At 41.2% G+C, this 21,414-nt stretch overlaps 1 protein-coding gene across 1 annotated transcript in view; it reads left to right on the top strand.

Moving 5' to 3' along the window:
* Oseg2 (intraflagellar transport protein Oseg2) overlaps positions 1–21,414 on the top strand; it is a 560,852-nt gene that overhangs the window by 357,607 nt on the left and 181,831 nt on the right. Inside the window, exons 19-20 of the mRNA XM_071675913.1 lie at positions 9,345–9,535; positions 20,455–20,637. Of these exons, the coding sequence (XP_071532014.1) occupies positions 9,345–9,535; positions 20,455–20,637 (374 nt within the window). The remainder of the gene's footprint in view (positions 1–9,344; positions 9,536–20,454; positions 20,638–21,414) is intronic.

A 21,414-nucleotide genomic window follows, 5' to 3' on the forward strand; every position in this document is an offset into this window, starting at 1 on the left:
GTGGCAGTTGAGGGAATAATTGGTATACATGGGGTGTTCAGTGTTGTAAATGGAAATGGTGAAGAGCTTGTAGATTTATGTGCTGAAAAAGGACTGATGATTGGGAATACCTGGTTTAAAAAGCGAGATATACATAAGTATACTTATGTAAGTAGGAGAGATGGCCAGAGAGCGTTATTGGATTACGTGTTAATTGACAGGCGCGCGAAAGAGAGACTTTTGGATGTTAATGTGCTGAGAGGTGCAACTGGAGGGATGTCTGAACATTATCTTGTGGAGGCTAAGGTGAAGATTTGTATGGGTTTTCAGAAAAGAAGAGAGAATGTTGGGGTGAAGAGGGTGGTGAGAGTAAGTGAGCTTGGGAAGGAGACTTGTGTGAGGAAGTACCAGGAGAGACTGAGTACAGAATGGAAAAAGGTGAGAACAATGGAAGTAAGGGGAGCGGGGGAGGAATGGGATGTATTTAGGGAATCAGTGATGGATTGCGCAAAAGATGCTTGTGGCATGAGAAGAGTGGGAGGTGGGTTGATTACAAAGGGTAGTGAGTGGTGGGATGAAGAAGTAAGAGTATTAGTGAAAGAGAAGAGAGAGGCATTTGGATGATTTTTGCAGGGAAAAAATGAAATTGAGTGGGAGACGTATAAAAGAAAGAGACAGGAGGTCAAGAGAAAGGTGGAAGAGGTGAAAAAAAGGGCAAATGAGAGTTGGGGTGAGAGAGTATCATTAAATTTTAGGGAGAATAAAAAGATGTTCTGGAAGGAGGTAAATAAAGTGCGTAAGACAAGGGAGCAAATGGGAACTTCAGTGAAGGGCGCAAATGGGGAGGTGATAACAAGTAGTGGTGATGTGAGAAGGAGATGGAGTGAGTATTTTGAAGGTTTGTTGAATGTGTTTGATGATAGAGTGGCAGATATAGGGTGTTTTGGTCGAGGTGGTGTGCAAAGTGCGAGGGTTAGGGAAAATGAGTTGGTAAACAGAGAAGAGGTAGTAAAAGCTTTGCGGAAGGTGAAAGCCAGCAAGGCAGCAGGTTTGGATGGTATTGCAGTGGAATTTATTAAAAAAGGGGGTGACTGTATTGTTGACTGGTTGGTAAGGCTATTTAATGTATGTATGACTCATGGTGAGGTGCCTGAGGATTGGCGGAATGCGTGCATAGTGCCATTGTATAAAGGCAAAGGGGATAAGAGTGAGTGCTCAAATTACAGAGGTATAAGTTTGTTGAGTATTCCTGGTAAATTATATGGGAGGGTATTGATTGAGAGGGTGAAGGCATGTACAGAGCATCAGATTGGGGAAGAGCAGTGTGTTTTCAGAAGTGGTAGAGGATGTGTGGATCAGGTGTTTGCTTTGAAGAATGTATGTGAGAAATACTTAGAAAAGCAAATGGATTTGTATGTAGCATTTATGGATCTGGAGAAGGCATATGATAGAGTTGATAGAGATGCTCTGTGGAAGGTATTAAGAATATATGGTGTGGGAGGCAAGTTGTTAGAAGCAGTGAAAAGTTTTTATCGAGGATGTAAGGCATGTGTACGTGTAGGAAGAGAGGAAAGTGATTGGTTCTCAGTGAATGTAGGTTTGCGGCAGGGGTGTGTGATGTCTCCATGGTTGTTTAATTTGTTTATGGATGGGGTTGTTAGGGAGGTGAATGCAAGAGTTTTGGAAAGAGGGGCAAGTATGAAGTCTGTTGGGGATGAGAGAGCTTGGGAAGTGAGTCAGTTGTTGTTCGCTGATGATACAGCGCTGGTGGCTGATTCATGTAAGAAACTGCAGAAGCTGGTGACTGAGTTTGGTAAAGTGTGTGAAAGAAGAAAGTTAAGAGTAAATGTGAATAAGAGTAAGGTTATTAGGTACAGTAGGGTTGAGGGTCAATTGAATTGGGAGGTGAGTTTGAATGGAGAAAAACTGGAGGACGTGAAGTGTTTTAGATATCTGGGAGTGGATCTGGCAGCGGATGGAACCATGGAAGCGGATCATAGGGTGGGGGAGGGGGCGAAAATTCTGGGAGCCTTGAAGAATGTGTGGAAGTCGAGAACATTATCTCGGAAAGCAAAAATGGGTATGTTTGAAGGAATAGTGGTTCCAACAATGTTGTATGGTTGCGAGGCGTGGACTATGGATAGAGTTGTGCGCAGGAGGATGGATGTGCTGGAAATTAGATGTTTGAGGACAATGTGTGGTGTGAGGTGGTTTGATCGAGTAAGTAATGTAAGGGTAAGAGAGATGTGTGGAAATAAAAAGAGCGTGGTTGAGAGAGCAGAAGAGGGTGTTTTGAAATGGTTTGGTCACATGGAGAGAATGAGTGAGGAAAGATTGACCAAGAGGATATATGTGTCGGAGGTGGAGGGAACGAGGTGAAGAGGGAGACCAAATTGGAGGTGGAAAGATGGAGTGAAAAAGATTTTGTGTGATCGGGGCCTGAACATGCAGGAGGGTGAAAGGAGGGCAAAGAATAGAGTGAATTGGATCGATGTGGTATACCGGGGTTGACATGCTGTCAGTGGATTTGAATCAAGGCATGAGTATGGGGGTGGGTTGGGCCATTTCTTTCGTCTGTTTCCTTGCGCTGCCTCGCAAACGCGGGAGACAGCGACAAAGCAAAAAAGAAAAAAAAAAAAAAAACATAAGTATACTTATGTAATTAGGAGAGATGGCCAAGTATACTTATGTAATTAGGAGAGATGGCCAGAGAGCGTTATTGGATTACGTGTTGATTGATAGGCATGTGAAAGAGAGACTTGTGGATGTTGATGTGCTGAGAGGGGCAACTGGGGAGATGTCTGACCATTATCTTGTGGAGCGAAGGTGAAGATATGTAGAGGTTTTCAGAAAAGAAGAGCGAATGTTGGGGTGAAGAGAATAGTGAGAGTAAGTGAGCTTGGAAAGAAGACTTGTGTGAGGAAGTACCTGGAAAGATTGAGTGCAGAATGGAAAAGGAGAGAGCAAATGACGTAAGGGGAGTGGGAGAGGAATGGGATGTATTTAGGGGAGCAGTGATGGCTTGTGCAAAAGATGCCTGTGGCATGAGAAAGGTGGGAAGTGGGCAGATTAGAGAGGGTAGTGAGTGGTTGGATGAAGAAGTAAGATTGTTAGTGAAAGGGAAGAGAGAGGCATTTGGACAATTTTTGCAGGGAAGTAGTGCAAATGACTTGGAGATGTATGAAAGAAAGAGGCAAGAGGTCAAGAGAAAGATGCAAGAGGTGAAAAAGAGGGCAAATGAGAGTTGGGGTGAGAGAGTATCATTAAATTTTAGGGAAAATAAAAAGATGTTTTGGAAGGAGGTAAATAAAGTGCTTAAGACAAGAGAACAAATGGGAACATCGGTGAAGGGGGCAAATGGGGAGGTAATAACAAATAGTAGAGAAGTGAGAGGGAAATGGAGTGAGTATTTTGAAGGTTTGTTGAATGTGTGATGATAGAGTGGCAGATATAGGGTATTTTGGTCGAGGTGGTGTGTGAAGTGAGAGGGTCAGGGAGAATGATTTGGTAAACAGAAAAGAGATATTGAAAGCTTTGCGGAAGATGAAATACAGCAAGGCGGCGGGTTTGTATGGTATTGCAGTGGAATTTATTAAAAAATTGGTGACTTGTTGACTGGTTGGTGAGGATATTCAATGTATGTATGGATGGGGTTGTTAGGGAGGTGAATGCAAGAGTTTTAGAAAGAGGGGCAAGTACACAGTCTGTTGTGGATGAGAGAGCTTGGGAAGTGAGTCAGTTGTTGTTCGCTGATGATACTGCGCTGGTGACTGATTCGTGTGAGAAACTGCAGAAGCTGGTGACTGAGTTTGGTAAAGTGTGTGAAAGAAGAAAGCTGAGAGCAAATGTAAATGAGAGCAAGGTTATTAGGTACAGTAGGGTTTAGGGACAAGTCAATTGGGAGGTAAGTTTGAATGGAGAAAAACTGGAGGAAGTGAAGTGTTTTAGATATCTGGGAGTGGATTTGGCAGCGGATGGAACCATGGAAGCAGAAGTGAATCATAGGGCCGGGGATGGGGCGAAAGTTCTGGGAGCGTTGAAGAATGTGTGGAAGTCGAGAACATTATCTCGCAAAGCAAAAATGGGTATGTTTGAAGGAATAGTGGTTCCAACAATGTTATATGGTTGCGAGGTGTGGGCTATAGATAGAGGTGTGCGGAGGAGGGTGGATGTGTTGGAAATGAGATGTTTAAGGACAATATGTGGTGTGAGGTGGTTTGATAGAGTAAGTAATGAAAGAGTAAGAGAGATGTGTGGTAATAAAAAGAGTGTGGTGAGAGAGCAGAAGAGGGTGTTTTGAAATGATTTGGTCACATGGAGAGAATGAGTGAGGAAAGATTGACCTAGAGGATATATGTGTCAGAGATGGAGGGAACGAGGAGAAGTGGGAGACCAAATTGGATATGGAAAGATGGAGTGAAAAAGATTTTGAGTGATCGGGGCCTGGACATGCAGGAGGGTGAAAGGCTTGCAAGGAATAGAGTGAATTGGAATGATGTGGTATACCAGGGTTGACGTGCTGTCAATGGATTGAACCAGGGCATGTGAAGCGTCTGGGGTAAACCATGGAAAGTTCTGTGGGGCCTGGATATGGAAAGGGAGCTGTGGTTTCGGTGCATTATTACATGACAACTAGAGACTGAGTGTGAATGAATGTGGCCTTTGTTGTCTTTTCCTAGCATTACCTCGCGCACATGCGGGGAGGGGGTTATTATTTCATGTGTGGTGGGATGGCAACAGGAATGAATAAAGGCAGACAGTATGAATTATGTGCATATGTATATATGTATATGTCTGTGTGTGTGCATGTGTGTGGGGATGGGTTGGGCCATTTCTTTCGTCTGTTTCCTTGTGCTGCCTCGCAGGCGCGGGAGACAGCGACAAAGCAAAATAAATAAATAAATAATACGTTGAGATGTATAGGTATGTATATTTGCATGTGTGGACGTGTATATATATATATACATGTGTATGTGGGTGGGTTGGGCCATTCTTTTGTCTGTTTCCTTGCGCTACCTTGCTAACGCAGGAGACAGTGACAAAGCAAAATAAATAAATAATAAGCAAATAATGGATCATGGTGAAGTGCCTGAGGATTGGCAGAATGCATGTAAAGTGTCATTGTACATAGCCATAGGGGATAAAGGTGAGTGTTCAAATTACAGAGGTATAAGTTTGTTTGTTGAGTATTCCTGAGAAGTTATATGGGAGGGTATTGACCGAGAGGGTGAAGACATGTACAGAGCATCAGATTGGGGAAGAGCACTGTGGTTTCAGAAGTGGTAGAGGATGTGTTGATCAGGTGTTTGCTTTGAGGAATGTATGTGAGAAATACTTAGAAAAAGAGATGGATTTGTATGTAACATTTATGGATCTAGAGAAGGCACATGATAGAGTTGATAAAGATGCTCTGTGGAAGATATTAAGAGTATATGGTGTGGGAGGTAAGGTGCTAGAAGCAGTGGAAGTTTTTATCAAGGATGTAAGGCATGTGTATGAGTAGGAAGAGGGGAAAGTGATTGATTTCCAGTGAATGTCGGTTTGTGGCAGGGGTGCGTGATGTCTCCATGGTTGTTTAATTTGTTTATGGATGGGGTTGTTAGGGAGGTGAATGCAAGAGTTTTGGAGAGAGGGGCAAGTATGCAGTCTGCTGTGGATGAGAGGGCTTAGGAAGTGCCAGTTGTTGTTCGCTGACGCTACAACGCTGGTGGCTGATTCGGGTGAGAAACTGCAGAAGCTGGTGACTGAGTTTGGTAAAGTGTATGAAAGAAGAAAGCTGAGAGTAAATGTGAATAAGAGCAAGGTTGTTAGGTTCATTAGGGTCGAGGGACAAGTCAATTGGGAGGTAAGTTTGAATGGAGAAAAGCTGGAGAAAGTGAAGGGTTTTAGATATCTGGGAGTGGATTTAGCAGCAGATGGAACCATGGAAGGAGAAGTAAGTCACAGGATGGGGGAGGGGGTGAAGATACTGGGAGTGTTGAAGAATGTGTGGAAGGTGAGAATGTTATCTCAGAGAGCAAAAATGGGTATGTTTGAAGGAATAGTGGTTCCGACAATGTTATTTGGTTGCGAGGCATGGGCTATAGATAGGGTTGTGCGGAGGAGGGTGGATGTGTTGGAAGTGAGATGTTTGAGGACTGTATGTAGTGAGTGTTTTACTTTTTACTACAGTAAAACCTGTTATTCATAGTTCAATCCAATATGCTTAAAACAACGAACATTTTTCAATTTTAGTTGGTAATCCTAGTAATCCTCGAGTATCCAATGAAAAAAGATAGAAAATTAGGAAATGCATGTAAAAATATTTTGGATTGCAAACACACCATGCCACAGGGATTAGTGTACTCATCACCCTGTGTTTTGTGGCACTGGTGATTGTTAACCATCTCCATATGTTTTCTGCCATGTTGTCTAGCATATTTTGTGTATTTTCTGTACCTAGGTTACTATTTTGAACAGTGGCCCTTTTCAGTCATTGTCAGCAATTTCCTGACTGCTCCTCAAAGTTGTCAGCATCTCATGCTAAGCAAAAAAGGAACGTTTTAGCCTCAAGAAGAAGATGGAGTTATGCAAGTGTAGCTGAGAGCCAGTCCAAGGCTGTACTTAGGAAGGATCTCATCATTTGCATATTTGCTTACACATATTGATATTTCCTTTATGTGAAATATTTACATATTTGTTAGTGTATTTAGAATATTACACTCTTAAATATTTGATATATCAAGAAACCTCAAATATCCAGAAATTTTGTTATCTAAACTGGCTGATTCCCCTAGCATTTTGGATAACTTTGTATTTTGTATTTCATTTTTTTAGGATGGTTTTGGAGAGTGCTTGCTTTTCTAACTCTCTGGTTGGAATATATTCCAAAATTGTTTTGGGTAAGTCATGTAATGTAAACAATTGAAAGGTGTTCAAGAAAGTCAATGTGGCAGATTTGCTTCAGGAATGTGCAGTGTAGGGCATCCCAGAGTTTTAACTAAGCAGCTTAAAGAGTTATCATTATAAAAGTACAGCAGGTTCTCCTACAAAACATCCATCAATAATCCCTCCAGTTAAAAAACTCTGATAAGTGGTGTATCATACTTCATGAAAATACATACTCTTGGATGTTTATCATTACTTAAAAAGGAAGAACTTTTTTTTGTAACTGAGTACTCAACCGGGAGCATAGTGTTAAATTTCATATCATAGGGTTCAAGGACCCACTTCTGGGTTGCTGATGTGGTTCTTGCAAAGAATGATTTGCAATTACTCAAGTGATAAATACGAATACTTGAAGTAGGCTTACATGCATAATTGTTTTCTCATGAGTTTTTGATAGTATTATGCCAGTGAAACAGGTGTACAAGGGGCTCATCAAGAATATACATTCTGTCAATCCATTTCAGCTTTGTGCCATGGCTACAGCAAAAGCAAGACATTTTATATAGGTTTCATGTACTTACAGCAAAAAATAGGGATGGCAAGGACACATGTCATGTCTCTTTAATCATGATTGTATATATGCATTCCCTTTCCAGGTGATTTACACTTTTTACATGTAAATGAATTGAGTTTCAGTAAAACATCATTTTGATCAGATATTGCTACAGAAACACATTATTTTGTCACTATATTCCAGACTTATTTATCTCTCATGTGTCCAATTTTTTGTAGATTATGAAATCATTACTATATGATGCTGTGTCTTCCCATGAATGAAGACAGACAGTGTCTTAATGCCAATTCCTCCTACTTCTCCTTAAAAGTACCAGATTAATCCAGAATCAGCAACTTTGGACAATAAGCAGCAGAAGAAGGCAACAGCTTTGTTTGTCAAGAAATATATGCATTGAGCACTGCCTTCTCTTCCTTCCTCAGGCAAAATCTCATAGCTATTTGTATTAGATAGTCCTCCTCACGTGTTTTATGTGAAGATCTTTTGCCCTCTGTATTGAGGACTTTGTGACCTCAGATATCAAGTTCAGGGTCAAATGATTGCAATTATGATTGCAATTTTTATAGACCAGAGCCTTTTTTTTACTATTTAAGATAGTAACATGAGTGTTAGATTGTACGTACATTATTCTGTACTGTGACCACTCTGACCTTGGGTTCCATAATCAGATTCAGATGATTGTCACTTTTGTGGTTACAGCCTGTCTTGCTTATTATAGCTCTTTTGCTATATAACATGAAATTTGGAGTAGATATGCATTACCATGTGAAGGTTTGTTGTATGCCATACTGAAGTCAACGTGATCATGGGTTTGCAGAGCAAGGTCAAATGGCTTTCTTTTCTTGGAACTCATCTTACTTGGCCATAGCTTTATTATTACTAGAATTATAACAGAGTCTTGAAACATGCTTATGTTTTAATGTGGAGACATGTGTCTTATCATGATGAGGTCACTTAGGTTTCAGTGTAAAAGTCAAATGATTGTGATTGCTAGTATTGAGGAATTAGTCAAATTTGTTTTGCTGCTGAAGATGGGAACATATGGAAAGAAGTAGAGGCTGACAAAGATGATATGTTTCAGAAATGGAAGGGACAGGGAAAAAGGGGAGACTTAAGTTGGAGATGGGAGGATAGAGTGAAAAAGATTTTGAGTGACTGGGACCTGGACACGCAGGAAGATGGAATGTGCACAAAGGATAAAGTGAATTGGAATGGTGTAATATACAGAGGGTGACATGCTGTCAGTGGACTGAAAAAGGGTATGTTAAGCAGCTGTGGTAAACCATGGAAGGGTCTGTGGAACCTGGTTGTGGATAGAGAGCTGAGGTTTTGGTGCATTGCTCATAACAACTATAGAATGAGTATGAGTGAATGCCAGCTTTCTTCGTCTGCTCCTGACACTTCCTCACTAATGCGAGGAATCGTGGACATGTATGGAGGGTAGAAAAGGAAAAAAAGCATGAGACAAATGTAAGTGCAGTGTCATATGAGTGTTTAGTGTACCATTTTGAGGTCACTGTGACCATTAGTTTCAAGGTGATATTTGGGTTATTGACACCGGTGGAATTAGACCATTAGAGCCATGATTTTTCTGTTTTAAAGGTGATAACATGAAACTTGAAACTTCTCTGCATGTTTTACAAACCATATTCACATATCTGTGACCTTTGATGGTAATGTCATGTTCTCTGAATGAACTTTGGGCATGTAGCATCCTGTAGTTTAACAGTCACTAAAATTAGCATTTTGTTGCTGAAGAACATTGGTTGAAGGGGTGACATGACATGTCTTTTCAGAGAAAAATAATCATTCAGTCTGTTGATAGATATCATATACAATATTAGATTAAGTTCAATCTCATCTTTGTTTGTGAAATTATTTGTGTGATATAAAGATGATTAAGTTTATACTCATCTGCACTTAGGTGAGTGGGAATGTGCCCATCAACTTGCAAGTAAATATATGGCTGCTGACAAGGTAGCTGTTATGTATGTGAGCCAGGCACAGTTGTTAGAGAGTCAGGGCAAATTCAAAGAAGCTGAAAAACTTTATATCTCTGTTCATGAGCCTGACCTTGCCATTACCATGTACAAGAAGCAACGCCAGTTTGACCAGGTCAGTTACTGTATAATTCTCTCTGTTTACCATTATGAAGTCTGTTCCCTACTCCATGAAGGTGGATAAGTACACTTGTACACATCCTTAACCCATGGCTAGGACATTACAGGGAAGCCTGACTCTCCACACTTATATAAGTGCTTGCTTACTCACTTTGTACAGTGAGCTGGTTCATGAAGTAAAAGCAGTCTTCATTCTCACCTCTTCTAAAGACTGCATCCAGATGTTTTTTCAGTGATGTCACACACATATCCTTCTCTTACCTTTATTCTTTATATGTCCTAATTTTAACATATATCATGCAAGCAGTTCAACTCTGCTTCTCTTATTTTTTAACCTATGCTGATTTATATACAAGTTTACTTATGTTACTTTGACATCAGAGTTGGGATAGATACTCCTTCATGCAGGCTTCATTCTCACTCTCCACCTTAATCCTTTCCATTTACTAAAACTTTAAGTGTGCTTCCACATTTCCTCCCTTGCAAAACCTTACTCCTCCTCCAGCTTTCTCATGAAACTCCTTGTTGAAATGCACTCTCAAATACCTAATCCTGTTCACTGCTTCCTTACAGTTCAGAGTGATATTTCACTGTGACTTCCCATCTCTTTCAAAAATTTAAGTTTTACTTTTGCTTGCATTTGCTCTCAGCATCCTCTTATGTGCTTCATTAGAAATGTTATTCTCTCTACCTCTTATTCAGCTGACAGTACAACATGTGCATACATTAGGTATAATAGCTTCCATTATGTTTTATCATGACCTAGCACTGCATATCTGTCACCTTTCCTGGAGCTCAACTCATTTGATGCAATGTTCCTAAACACATTAACTGTTCTAGTCCAAACCATATTAAAAATGTTGTCTCCCCATTCCTGATGAAATATCAATAAAATCTGAAGTACTTGTATTAGAAAAATTCTAATTCACTTAAACAACCTTACCTATGTAAACCCAACATTTTGTAGATATTTTTATCTTCGCATTTCACCACATTTCAAATATACTGGATATCAATGGACTTACTGCATCATCCTCCATGTTGATTTTTCTCCACTCTCTTTGGAGATTAAGTCTTCCTCTAATACTGTGGTGAAAATCTATTACCTTGGTCTTTTTTTTTTTTTTTTTTTTTTTTTTATACTTTGTCGCTGTCTCCCGCGTTTGCGAGGTAGCGCAAGGAAACAGACGAAAGAAATGGCCCCCCCCCCCATACACATGTACATACACACGTCCACACACGCAAATATACATACCTACACAGCTTTCCATGGTTTACCCCAGACGCTTCACATGCCTTGATTCACTCCACTGACAGCACGTCAACCCCTGTATACCACATCGCTCCAATTCACTCTATTCCTTGCCCTCCTTTCACCCTCCTGCATGTTCAGGCCCCGATCACACAAAATCTTTTTCACTCCATCTTTCCACCTCCAATGTGGTCTCCCTCTTCTCCTCGTTCCCTCCACCTCCGACACATATATCCTCTTGGTCAATCTTTCCTCACTCATTCTCTCCATGTGCCCAAACCATTTCAAAACACCCTCTTCTGCTCTCTCAACCACGCTCTTTTTATTTCCACACATCTCTCTTACCCTTACGTTACTTACTCGATCAAACCACCTCACACCACACATTGTCCTCAAACATCTCATTTCCAGCACATCCATCCTCCTGCGCACAACTCTATCCATAGCCCACGCCTCGCAACCATACAACATTGTTGGAACCACTATTCCTTCAAACATACCCATTTTTGCTTTCCGAGATAATGTTCTCGACTTCCACACATTTTTCAAGGCTCCCAAAATTTTCGCCCCCTCCCCCACCCTATGATCCACTTCCGCTTCCATGGTTCCATCCGCTGACAGATCCACTCCCAGATATCTAAAACACTTCACTTCCTCCAGTTTTTCTCCATTCAAACTCACCTCCCAATTGCCTTGACCCTCAACCCTACTGTACCTAATAACCTTGCTCTTATTCACATTTACTCTTAACTTTCTTCTTCCACACACTTTACCAAACTCAGTCACCAGCTTCTGCAGTTTCTCACATGAATCAGCCACCAGCGCTGTATCATCAGCGAACAACAACTGACTCACTTCCCAAGCTCTCTCATCCCCAACAGACTTCATACTTGCCCCTCTTTCCAAAACTCTTGCATTTACCTCCCTAACAACCCCATCCATAAACAAATTAAACAACCATGGAGACATCACACACCCCTGCCGCAAACCTACATTCACTGAGAACCAATCACTTTCCTCTCTTCCTACACGTACACATGCCTTACATCCTCGATAAAAACTTTTCACTGCTTCTAACAACTTGCCTCCCACACCATATATTCTTAATACCTTCCACAGAGCATCTCTATCAACTCTATCATATGCCTTCTCCAGATCCATAAATGCTACATACAAATCCATTTGCTTTTCTAAGTATTTCTCACATACATTCTTCAAAGCAAACACCTGATCCACACATCCTCTACCACTTCTGAAACCGCACTGCTCTTCCCCAATCTGATGCTCTGTACATGCCTTCACCCTCTCAATCAATACCCTCCCATATAATTTACCAGGAATACTCAACAAACTTATACTTCTGTAATTTGAGCACTCACTCTTATCCCCTTTGCCTTTGTACAATGGCACTATGCACGCATTCCGCCAATCCTCAGGCACCTCACCATGAGTCATACATACATTAAATAACCTTACCAACCAGTCAACAATACAGTCACCCCCTTTTTTAATAAATTCCACTGCAATACCATCCAAACCTGCTGCCTTGCCGGCTTTCATCTTCCGCAAAGCTTTTACTACCTCTTCTCTGTTTACCAAATCATTTTCCCTAACCCTCTCACTTTGCACACCACCTCGACCAAAACACCCTATATCTGCCACTCTGTCATCAGACACATTCAACAAACCTTCAAAATACTCATTCCATCTCCTTCTCACATCACCACTACTTGTTATCACCTCCCCATTTACGCCCTTCACTGAAGTTCCCATTTGCTCCCTTGTCTTACGCACCCTATTTACCTCCTTCCAGAACATCTTTTTATTCTCCCTAAAATTTACTGATAGTCTCTCACCCCAACTCTCATCTGCCCTTTTTTTCACCTCTTGCACCTTTCTCTTGACCTCCTGTCTCTTTCTTTTATACTTCTCCCACTCAATTGCATTTTTTCCCTGCAAAAATCGTCCAAATGCCTCTCTCTTCTCTTTCACTAATACTCTTACTTCTTCATCCCACCACTCACTACCCTTTCTAAACAGCCCACCTCCCACTCTTCTCATGCCACAAGCATCTTTTGCGCAATCCATCACTGATTCCCTAAATACATCCCATTCCTCCCCCACTCCCCTTACTTCCATTGTTCTCACCTTTTTCCATTCTGTACACAGTCTCTCCTGGTACTTCCCCACACAGGTCTCCTTCCCAAGCTCACTTACTCTCACCACCTTCTTCACCCCAACATTCACTCCTCTTTTCTGAAAACCCATACTAATCTTCACCTTAGCCTCCACAAGATAATGATCAGACATCCCTCCAGTTGCACCTCTCAGCACATTAACATCCAAAAGTCTCTCTTTCGCACGCCTGTCAATTAACACGTAATCCAATAACGCTCTCTGGCCATCTCTCCTACTTACATAAGTATACTTATGTATATCTCGCTTTTTAAACCAGGTATTCCCAATCATCAGTCCTTTTTCAGCACATAAATCTACAAGCTCTTCACCATTTCCATTTACAACACTGAACACCCCATGTATACCAATTATTCCCTCAACTGCCACATTACTCACCTTTGCATTCAAATCACCCATCACTATAACCCGGTCTCGTGCATCAAAACCGCTAACACACTCATTCAGCTGCTCCCAAAACACTTGCCTCTCATGATCTTTCTTCTCATGCCCAGGTGCATATGCACCAATAATCACCCACCTCTCTCCATCAACTTTCAATTTTACCCATATTAATCGAGAATTTACTTTCTTACATTCTATCACATACTCCCACAACTCCTGTTTCAGGAGTATTGCTACTCCTTCCCTTGCTCTTGTCCTCTCACTAACCCCTGACTTCACTCCCCAGACATTTCCAAACCACTCTTCCCCTTTACCCTTGAGCTTCGTTTCACTCAGAGCCAAAACATCCAGGTTCCTTTCCTCAAACATACTACCTATCTCTCCTTTTTTCACATCTTGGTTACATCCACACACATTTAGGCACCCCACTCTGAGCCTTCGAGGAGGGTGATCACTCCCCGCGTGACTCCTTCTTCTGTTTCCCATTTTAGAAAGTTAATACAAGGAGGGGAGGATTTCCGGCCCCCCGCTCCCGTCCCCTCTAGTCGCTTTCTACGACACGCGAGGAATACGTGGGAAGTATTCTTTCACCCCTATCCCCAGGGATAATATACATATATATATACATATACACACACACACACATACACACACATACGCACATACACACACACACACACACACACATACATATATATACATATGAAAAATGTAAGAAACAATTTAGAAAACAAACTTTTAGCTTGAAATGAATGAAAAAAATGAATGTCACATAATGGTTCAACCTCTGGCTATGGAAAAGGAAAATGTACAATTTATTCACACAAACGTCAATAGCAGTTCTCATCAATTTCACCACTGTATCAATAAGCTTCAATGTCTAAGCTACATTTTTCTCTAACTTCACTATTTTCTTGTCAAAAACACCATGCATGAAAACTATCACTCCAGTAACACAACTATAAACATTTACTTCCCCTTTAAAGTTCTGGGGAAGTCTGTCTCGATACACTGCGGCGAGGCGACGCGACGCTGACACAATCACTGTCACAATATCACTTCTGCCTCCTCAAGTCAATCTCTCAGCCACAGTGCAGGCCTTCATCGTCGAAATCGGTCTTGCCTTCAGACGTCTTATCGATGTCTCTGCTCTCGGTAGCCCTCCTCTCGTTAACTCCTCTCGTTAGCAATCCACAGTTCCTGTGTAACTCAGTGGCCCACACAGGCGTCGTTTCTTAACGACAGCTCACATCCTCTGGGGCGGGTCGTCCAGCGATGGCCCTTACTTGGTGACGGCCCACCGTGCGTGCGTATACGCGCCCCCCCCCTTTGTGTATGTCCCTATCGTCGACGTGTATATACGCCCCCCGCTGCTTACGTCCTTGTTGCCCTGTGTAGATGGACGGGGCCTCGCTCCAACCATACCATCTGCTTAGCGCATCACTATCAACGTGGACACATGATGGAACGACCACCATCAATAGGCAGAGTAACACCAGTAACACCTTGGTCTTATGTGACATTTAGTTGTTTTCATCATCTGATTTCATCCAACTTTCATCTTTTTGCTTTTCCAAGTAAGATGGGGAACTCAGCAAAGAGTGTGCACTTCATCTTTTTACCTTAGTACTGTTTGGTTGACTGAGTAAGAGAATCTTTGCTTTAGATATGGATGTGAGGATTCAAAACATGTAAGATGCATAGGACTATAGAAAATGTTAGATAAAAAAACATGCAGAATGCATCCATTCTCTCGCTGTCATGTGTAATACACCACAGCCACAGCTCCCTATCCACAACCATGCCCCACTGGCCTTTCCATGGTTTACTGCGGACTTTTCATATGCCTTGGCTCAGTTCACTGACAGTATGTTGACCCCAGTATATCTCACCATTCCAGTTCACTGTATCCTATACACGCCTTTCACCTCGTGCATGTTCAGGCCCCAATCTCTCAAAATCTTTTTCGCTTCATCCTTCCATCCCCAATTAGGTCTCCCAGTTCTCCTTGTTCACTCCATTTCTGTCCCATATATCTTCTTTGTCAAACTTTTCCTCACTCATTCTCTGTATATGTCCAAATCATTTCAGTACACCCTCTTCAGCTCTCAACCACAACCTTTTTATTTCCACACTTTTCACTAACCCTTTCACAACTTATTCAGTCGAACCACCTCACACCTCAAACCATCCCACACCTCAAATTGTCCTCTAACATTTCATTTTCTAGTCATCCACCTTTCTCAGTGCAGCTTTATTTATAGCCCATGCCTCACATCCATAAAATGTTGTTGGGACTACTATTCCTTCAAACATACCCATTTTTCCCTCCCCGTAATAGGATTCTTTCCACACATTCTCCAGCACTCCCAGAATCTTTGCCCCCTCACCCACTCTATGACATTTGTGCTTCCATGGTTCCATTTGCTGCCATTTCCACTCACAGGTATCTAAAAATTTTCACTTCCGTATTTCTCCACCCAGCTAACCTTTCCCTCAACCCTGCTTAACCTAATAGCCTTGTTTTTATTCACATTTACACTAAACTTTCTCCTTTCACACACACTTCCACACTCACTCACCAACTTCTGTGGTTTCTCTTTTGAATCTGCCACCAACTTCCTAGGCCCTTTCATCCCTCGCAGACTACATACTCACCCGTCTTTTGCATTTACCTCCCTTATTACCCCATCCATAAACAAATTAAACAACCATGGTGATGTCACACATCCCTGCCACAGACCAACCTTCAGTGGAACCATTCATTCTCCTCTCTTCCTACTCATACACATACCTCACACACTTGATTTTAAACTTCTCACTGCTTCTAGCAGCCTTCTTCCCACACCATATATACTTAAGACATTCCATAAGGCATTTCCATCAACCCCGTGATATGCTTTCTCCAGATCCATAAAGCCATATACAAATGCATCTGTTTCTCTAAGTGTCTCGCACACACATCCTTTAAAGCAAACATCTGATCCATACATCCTCTACCACTTTTGAAACCATACTGCTCCTCCTTAGTCTGATGTTCTGTATATGCCTTCACCCTCCTTGCTTTTATGCAGTGGCACTATACTTACATGCTACCAATCATCAGGAACCTCACCATGATCCATACATACATTGAAGATCCTTACCAACCAGTCAGCAACACAGTCACACCCTTTCTTGATATGTTCAAGTGGAATACAATGCACTTCAATTATCTTGGCTTTCATCATCTCTCCTCTCTTCGCCAAAACACTCCCCTTGACTTTCATATTGCACCCTGACCCAAATACGCAACATCTGCCACTCTGTCATCAAACACATTCAAAATCCATCAAAATGCTCACTCTATCTCCTCTTATCATCATTACTTGTTACCACTTTCGTTTTTCCCTCCTTCACCTATGTTTCTGCTTGTTCTCTTGTTTTTCGCACATTGTTAACCTTCCAAAACATGTTTTTCTCCTTAGAGCTCACTGATACTTTCCCTAACTCTCATTTGTCCTCCTCAGCCCTTGCACCTTCCTCTTGACCTCCTGCTTCTTTCTTCTTTACATCCCCCAATTTTTTGCGCTCCTTTCCTGTAAGTAATGCCCGAATGCCTCTCTTCTCTTTTTCACCAGTAACTTCTTCATTCCACTGCTCACTACCTTTCTAATCTGCCTATCTCTGACCTTTTGCTTGCCACATGCATTTCTCATACATGCCAGCACTGCTTCAATAGATAATTTCCATTCTCCACTCACTTCCCTTGTTTATTTCATTTACTCTCACCCTTTGCCATTTTACACTCGTTTTTTATGGTATTTCTTCACACAAGCTCACTTATTCTCACCTCTTTCTTTTCACCACAGTGTTTCCTCTTTTCTGAAAACCTCTACAAATCCTAACATTTGCCCCCGCAAGATAGTGATCAGACATCCCACTATCTTCTCCTCCCAGCACATATACATCCAAAAGTCTCTTATTTACATGCCTATCAATTAATATGTAATCCAATGATGCCTGCTAACCATCTTTTCTACACACATATGTATACCTGTGTATGTTCCTCTTTAAACTAAGCTGTTCACCAATTCCAGTCATGATACTGAATACCCCATGCCCCCTCAATTATGCCTTGAATTGCCACATTACTTACATTCACGATTAGAATGCCGATGATTAATACTGTCGGTCTGCAGCAGGGATGTGTGATGTCTCCATGGTTGTTTCATTTGTTTATGGATGGGTTAGTTAGGGAGGTGAAGGCAAGAATTTTAGAGAGAGGGGCAAGTATGCAGTCTGTTTTGGATGAGAGGGCTTGGGAAGTGAGTTAGTTGTTGTTCGCTGATGATACAGTGCTGGTGGCTGATTCAGGTGAGAAACTGCAGAAGTTGGTGAATGAGTTTGGTAAAGTGTGTGAAAGAAGAAAGTTGAGAGTAAATGTGAATAAATGTAAGGTTATTAGGTTCAGTAGGGTTGAGGGACAAGTTAATTGGAAGGTAAGTTTGAATGGAGAAAAACTGGAGGAAGTGAAGTCTTTTAGATATCTGGGAATGGACTTAGCAGCAGATGGAAACGTGGAAACAGAAGTGAGTCACAGGGTGGGGGAGGGAGCAAAGGTTGTGGGAGCATTGAAGAATGTGTGGAAGGTGAGAATGTTATCTTAGAGAGCCAAAGTGGGCATGTTTGAAGGAATAGTGGTTCCAACAATTTTATATGGTTGCGAGGCATGGGCTATAGATAGGGTTATGCGGAGGAGGGTAGATGTGTTGGAAATGAAATGTTTTAGGACAGTATGTGGTGTGAGGTGGTTTGATCAAGTAGGTAATGAAAGGGTAAGAGAGATGTGTGGTAATAAAAAGAGTGTGGTTGAGAGAGCAGAAGAGGGTGTGTTGAAATGGTTTGGTCACATGGAGAGAATGAGTGAGGAAAGATTGACAAAGAGGATATATGTATCAGAGGTGGAGGGAAGAAGAAATGGGGGGATGAAAGGCGTGCAAGGAATAGAGTGGATTGGAATGATGTGGTATACTGGGGTTGATGTGCTGTTAATGGTTTGAACCAGGGCATGTGAAGTGTCTAGGGTAAACCATGGAAACTTCTGTGGGCCTGGATGTGGAAAGGGAGCTATGATTTCGGTGCATTACACATGACAGCTAGAATGAGTGTGAACAATGTGGCCTTTTTTGTCTGTTTCTGGTGCTGCCTCGCTGGAAGTGGAGGAAGGGGGATACCATTTCATGTGTGGTGGGGTGGCGACAGGAATGGATGAAGGCAGCAAGTATGGCTATGTACATTTGTATGTATGTATATTTCTGTGTATGTATATGTTGAAATGTTTCTGTATATGTGCGTGTGTGTGTGTGTGTGTGTATGTGGGTGGGTTGGGCCATTCCTCGTCTGTTTCCTTGCACTACCTCTCTAATGCAGGATACGGCGATTAAGTATAATAAAAAACTAATACTGCTGACACACTCATTCCACTGCTCCCAAAACACTTGTCTCTCATGATCTTTCCTCTTGTAGCCAAATGCATAAGCACCAATAATCACTCATCTCTCACCATTTCCTTTCATTTTTACCCACATCAGTCTAAGATTTACTTCCTTACACTCTTTCACACACTCCTACAATTCCTGCTTCAGGAGATATGCTCCTCCTTCCTTAGCTCTTGTCCACTCACCAACCCCTGACATTATTCCATGACATTTCCAAACCATTCTTCCCCTTTGACCTTGGGCTTTGTTTCACTCAGAGCCAGAACATGCAGGTTTCTTTCCTCAAACATACTGTCCCTCCTCTCTTCTCATCTTGTTTACATCCACACATATTTAGAAACCCCAGCCTGAGCCTTTGAGGAGGATTAGCACTCCCTGCTTTGCTCCTATTTCTGTACCTTCTTTCAGAAATTGAAATACAGGAGAGGGTGTGTGTGTGTGGTTGTGGGAGGTGGGGGGGGGATGTCCAGCCCCCTGCTCCTTTCCCTTTGAGTCACCTTCTGCAACATATAGGGTATATGGAGGTAGAATTCCTCCTCCCCTTCCCCTGGGATGATAATTGATCCTATACATTAATGTGACTGAAATGACTAAATAACCAACCATGTATCCTTGTTGCATTCCCACATGTATATGAAGCCATTAACTATTACTACCACACACGCTGTATATACATTGTGGAAGCTAGATAAGAGCATTGAAAAGCATTCCATGCACTCTGTATACTGTGGAGTCAGAGCTGCTTCAAGAGCTTTCCTCTTCAATTTACCATTTGCCTCTATCTGTACTCCATCTTTATATACATTTATTATTTAGTGTGTACTTAAACTCTATTGTGGAGTTTATGAAGGAACAGTTCTTTCTCCACCTCTCCATAGTCCTGTATGACCTCCCATTACCCAGACAAACCTCTCATAGAAGTGATCTGTTCAGAATGAATTCTCTGTTATCTTGGTAAACATATGAGCTTTTAAGATTCCTTAGAAATAAGACTTTAAGCCATTTAGAATACATGATGTAAGCTAATTAATCATTAACTGTGCTTACTGAAGCTGTAAATCCGTTTTCATTAAATGGGGTGAAAGTTGAATGATAACTGAATCACTATTATCTAAGCTAGATGGACCTTTGAGGTTTGATTATTTTTATCCACCAGGTAAGTTGTTATGTACAGTACCACATTGCCATGTAGGTAACTTGTCAGAACTCATGAATTATTCTTGTAAGTTACTTTTTTTCAAAACTTTGTCCTTTATTCTGTAAATTTGATATTTTAGTGAATTTATTAGTGTTCATTAAAAATTTTAGCAATAATATTATTGTGAATAGAGTGATGGATTTTTTCCAAGGAAGCCAGAATTGATAATTCTGTATGAATTGTCTCAAGTTTTTGTTGAAATTTTTTTTCTGTATATTCCAATAAGAGGGATAATTTAACTTCAGTTTCCTCTGATATTTCTAGATTTTTGTTGTCCTGATTTTGATATTGATTTCACACATAACTTGATAATGAAATTGAAGTTTCTTTAGGAAGCTAGCAGAATCATCTTATGAAAAATAATGTGTAGTTTTTTTATTAAGGTTTGTTAACATCACCTGCAGATGATGCGATTGGTAAAGGAGTATCACTCAGATTTGGTACAGTCAACACATCTTCATTTAGCTGGACAGTTAGAGCAGGAAAGTAACTATCATGATGCAGAGAAGCACTACATTGCTGCTGGAGATTGGAAAGCTGCAGTTAACATGTATCGTAGTGTGGATATGTGGGAAGATGCATATAGAGTAAGTACTGTGCTTCATTTTAATGTTTTATTGATACTTTTACAGAACTTTAGAAAATTACACTTTCCATCCCTGGCTGCTCATTCCCTCCTTCATCAACCTGAGTAACCTCTTCAGTTGGAGGCACCATGATTCCTTCAACTTCCAATTAGTCAAACCGACAATCAAAATTCTAGTGCAGTAGCATTTTCAGTGTATCTCTGGCATTGGATGTACCAAGATTGGTGATCATTGGTTTGTAGTTGTACTATATCTGGCTTTGTTTTGGTGCATTTTCTTTTACATAGAGAAGAAAAAGATGGTTCTCCTTACGAGACAGCATATTTTGTAGCTTTTTGGCAATTTAACATTTTTTTTTTAGTATACTTGATTCCTGTTTCCCACATCAACGAGGTGGCAGCAGAAAACAGATGAACGACATATACACACACACACACACACACACACAGTGGAATTTATTAACAAAGGGGGTGACTGTGTTGTTGACTGAATGGTAAGGATATTTAATGTATGTATGGCTTATGGTTTAAAAAGCGAGATATACATAAGTATACTTATGTAAGTAGGAGAGATGGCCAGAGAGCGTTATTGGATTATGTGTTAATTGACAGGCGTGCGAAAGAGAGACTTTTGGATGTTAATGTGCTGAGAGGTGCAACTGGAGGGATGTCAGATCATCTTGTGGAGGCTAAGGTGAAGATTTGTATGGGTTTTCAGAAAAGAAGAGTGAATGTTGGGGTGAAGAGGGTGGTGAGAGTAAGTGAGCTTGAGAAGGAG

The sequence above is a fragment of the Panulirus ornatus genome, chromosome 21 (assembly GCF_036320965.1).
Source record: "Panulirus ornatus isolate Po-2019 chromosome 21, ASM3632096v1, whole genome shotgun sequence".
Classification (NCBI taxonomy): Eukaryota; Metazoa; Arthropoda; class Malacostraca; order Decapoda; family Palinuridae; genus Panulirus; species Panulirus ornatus.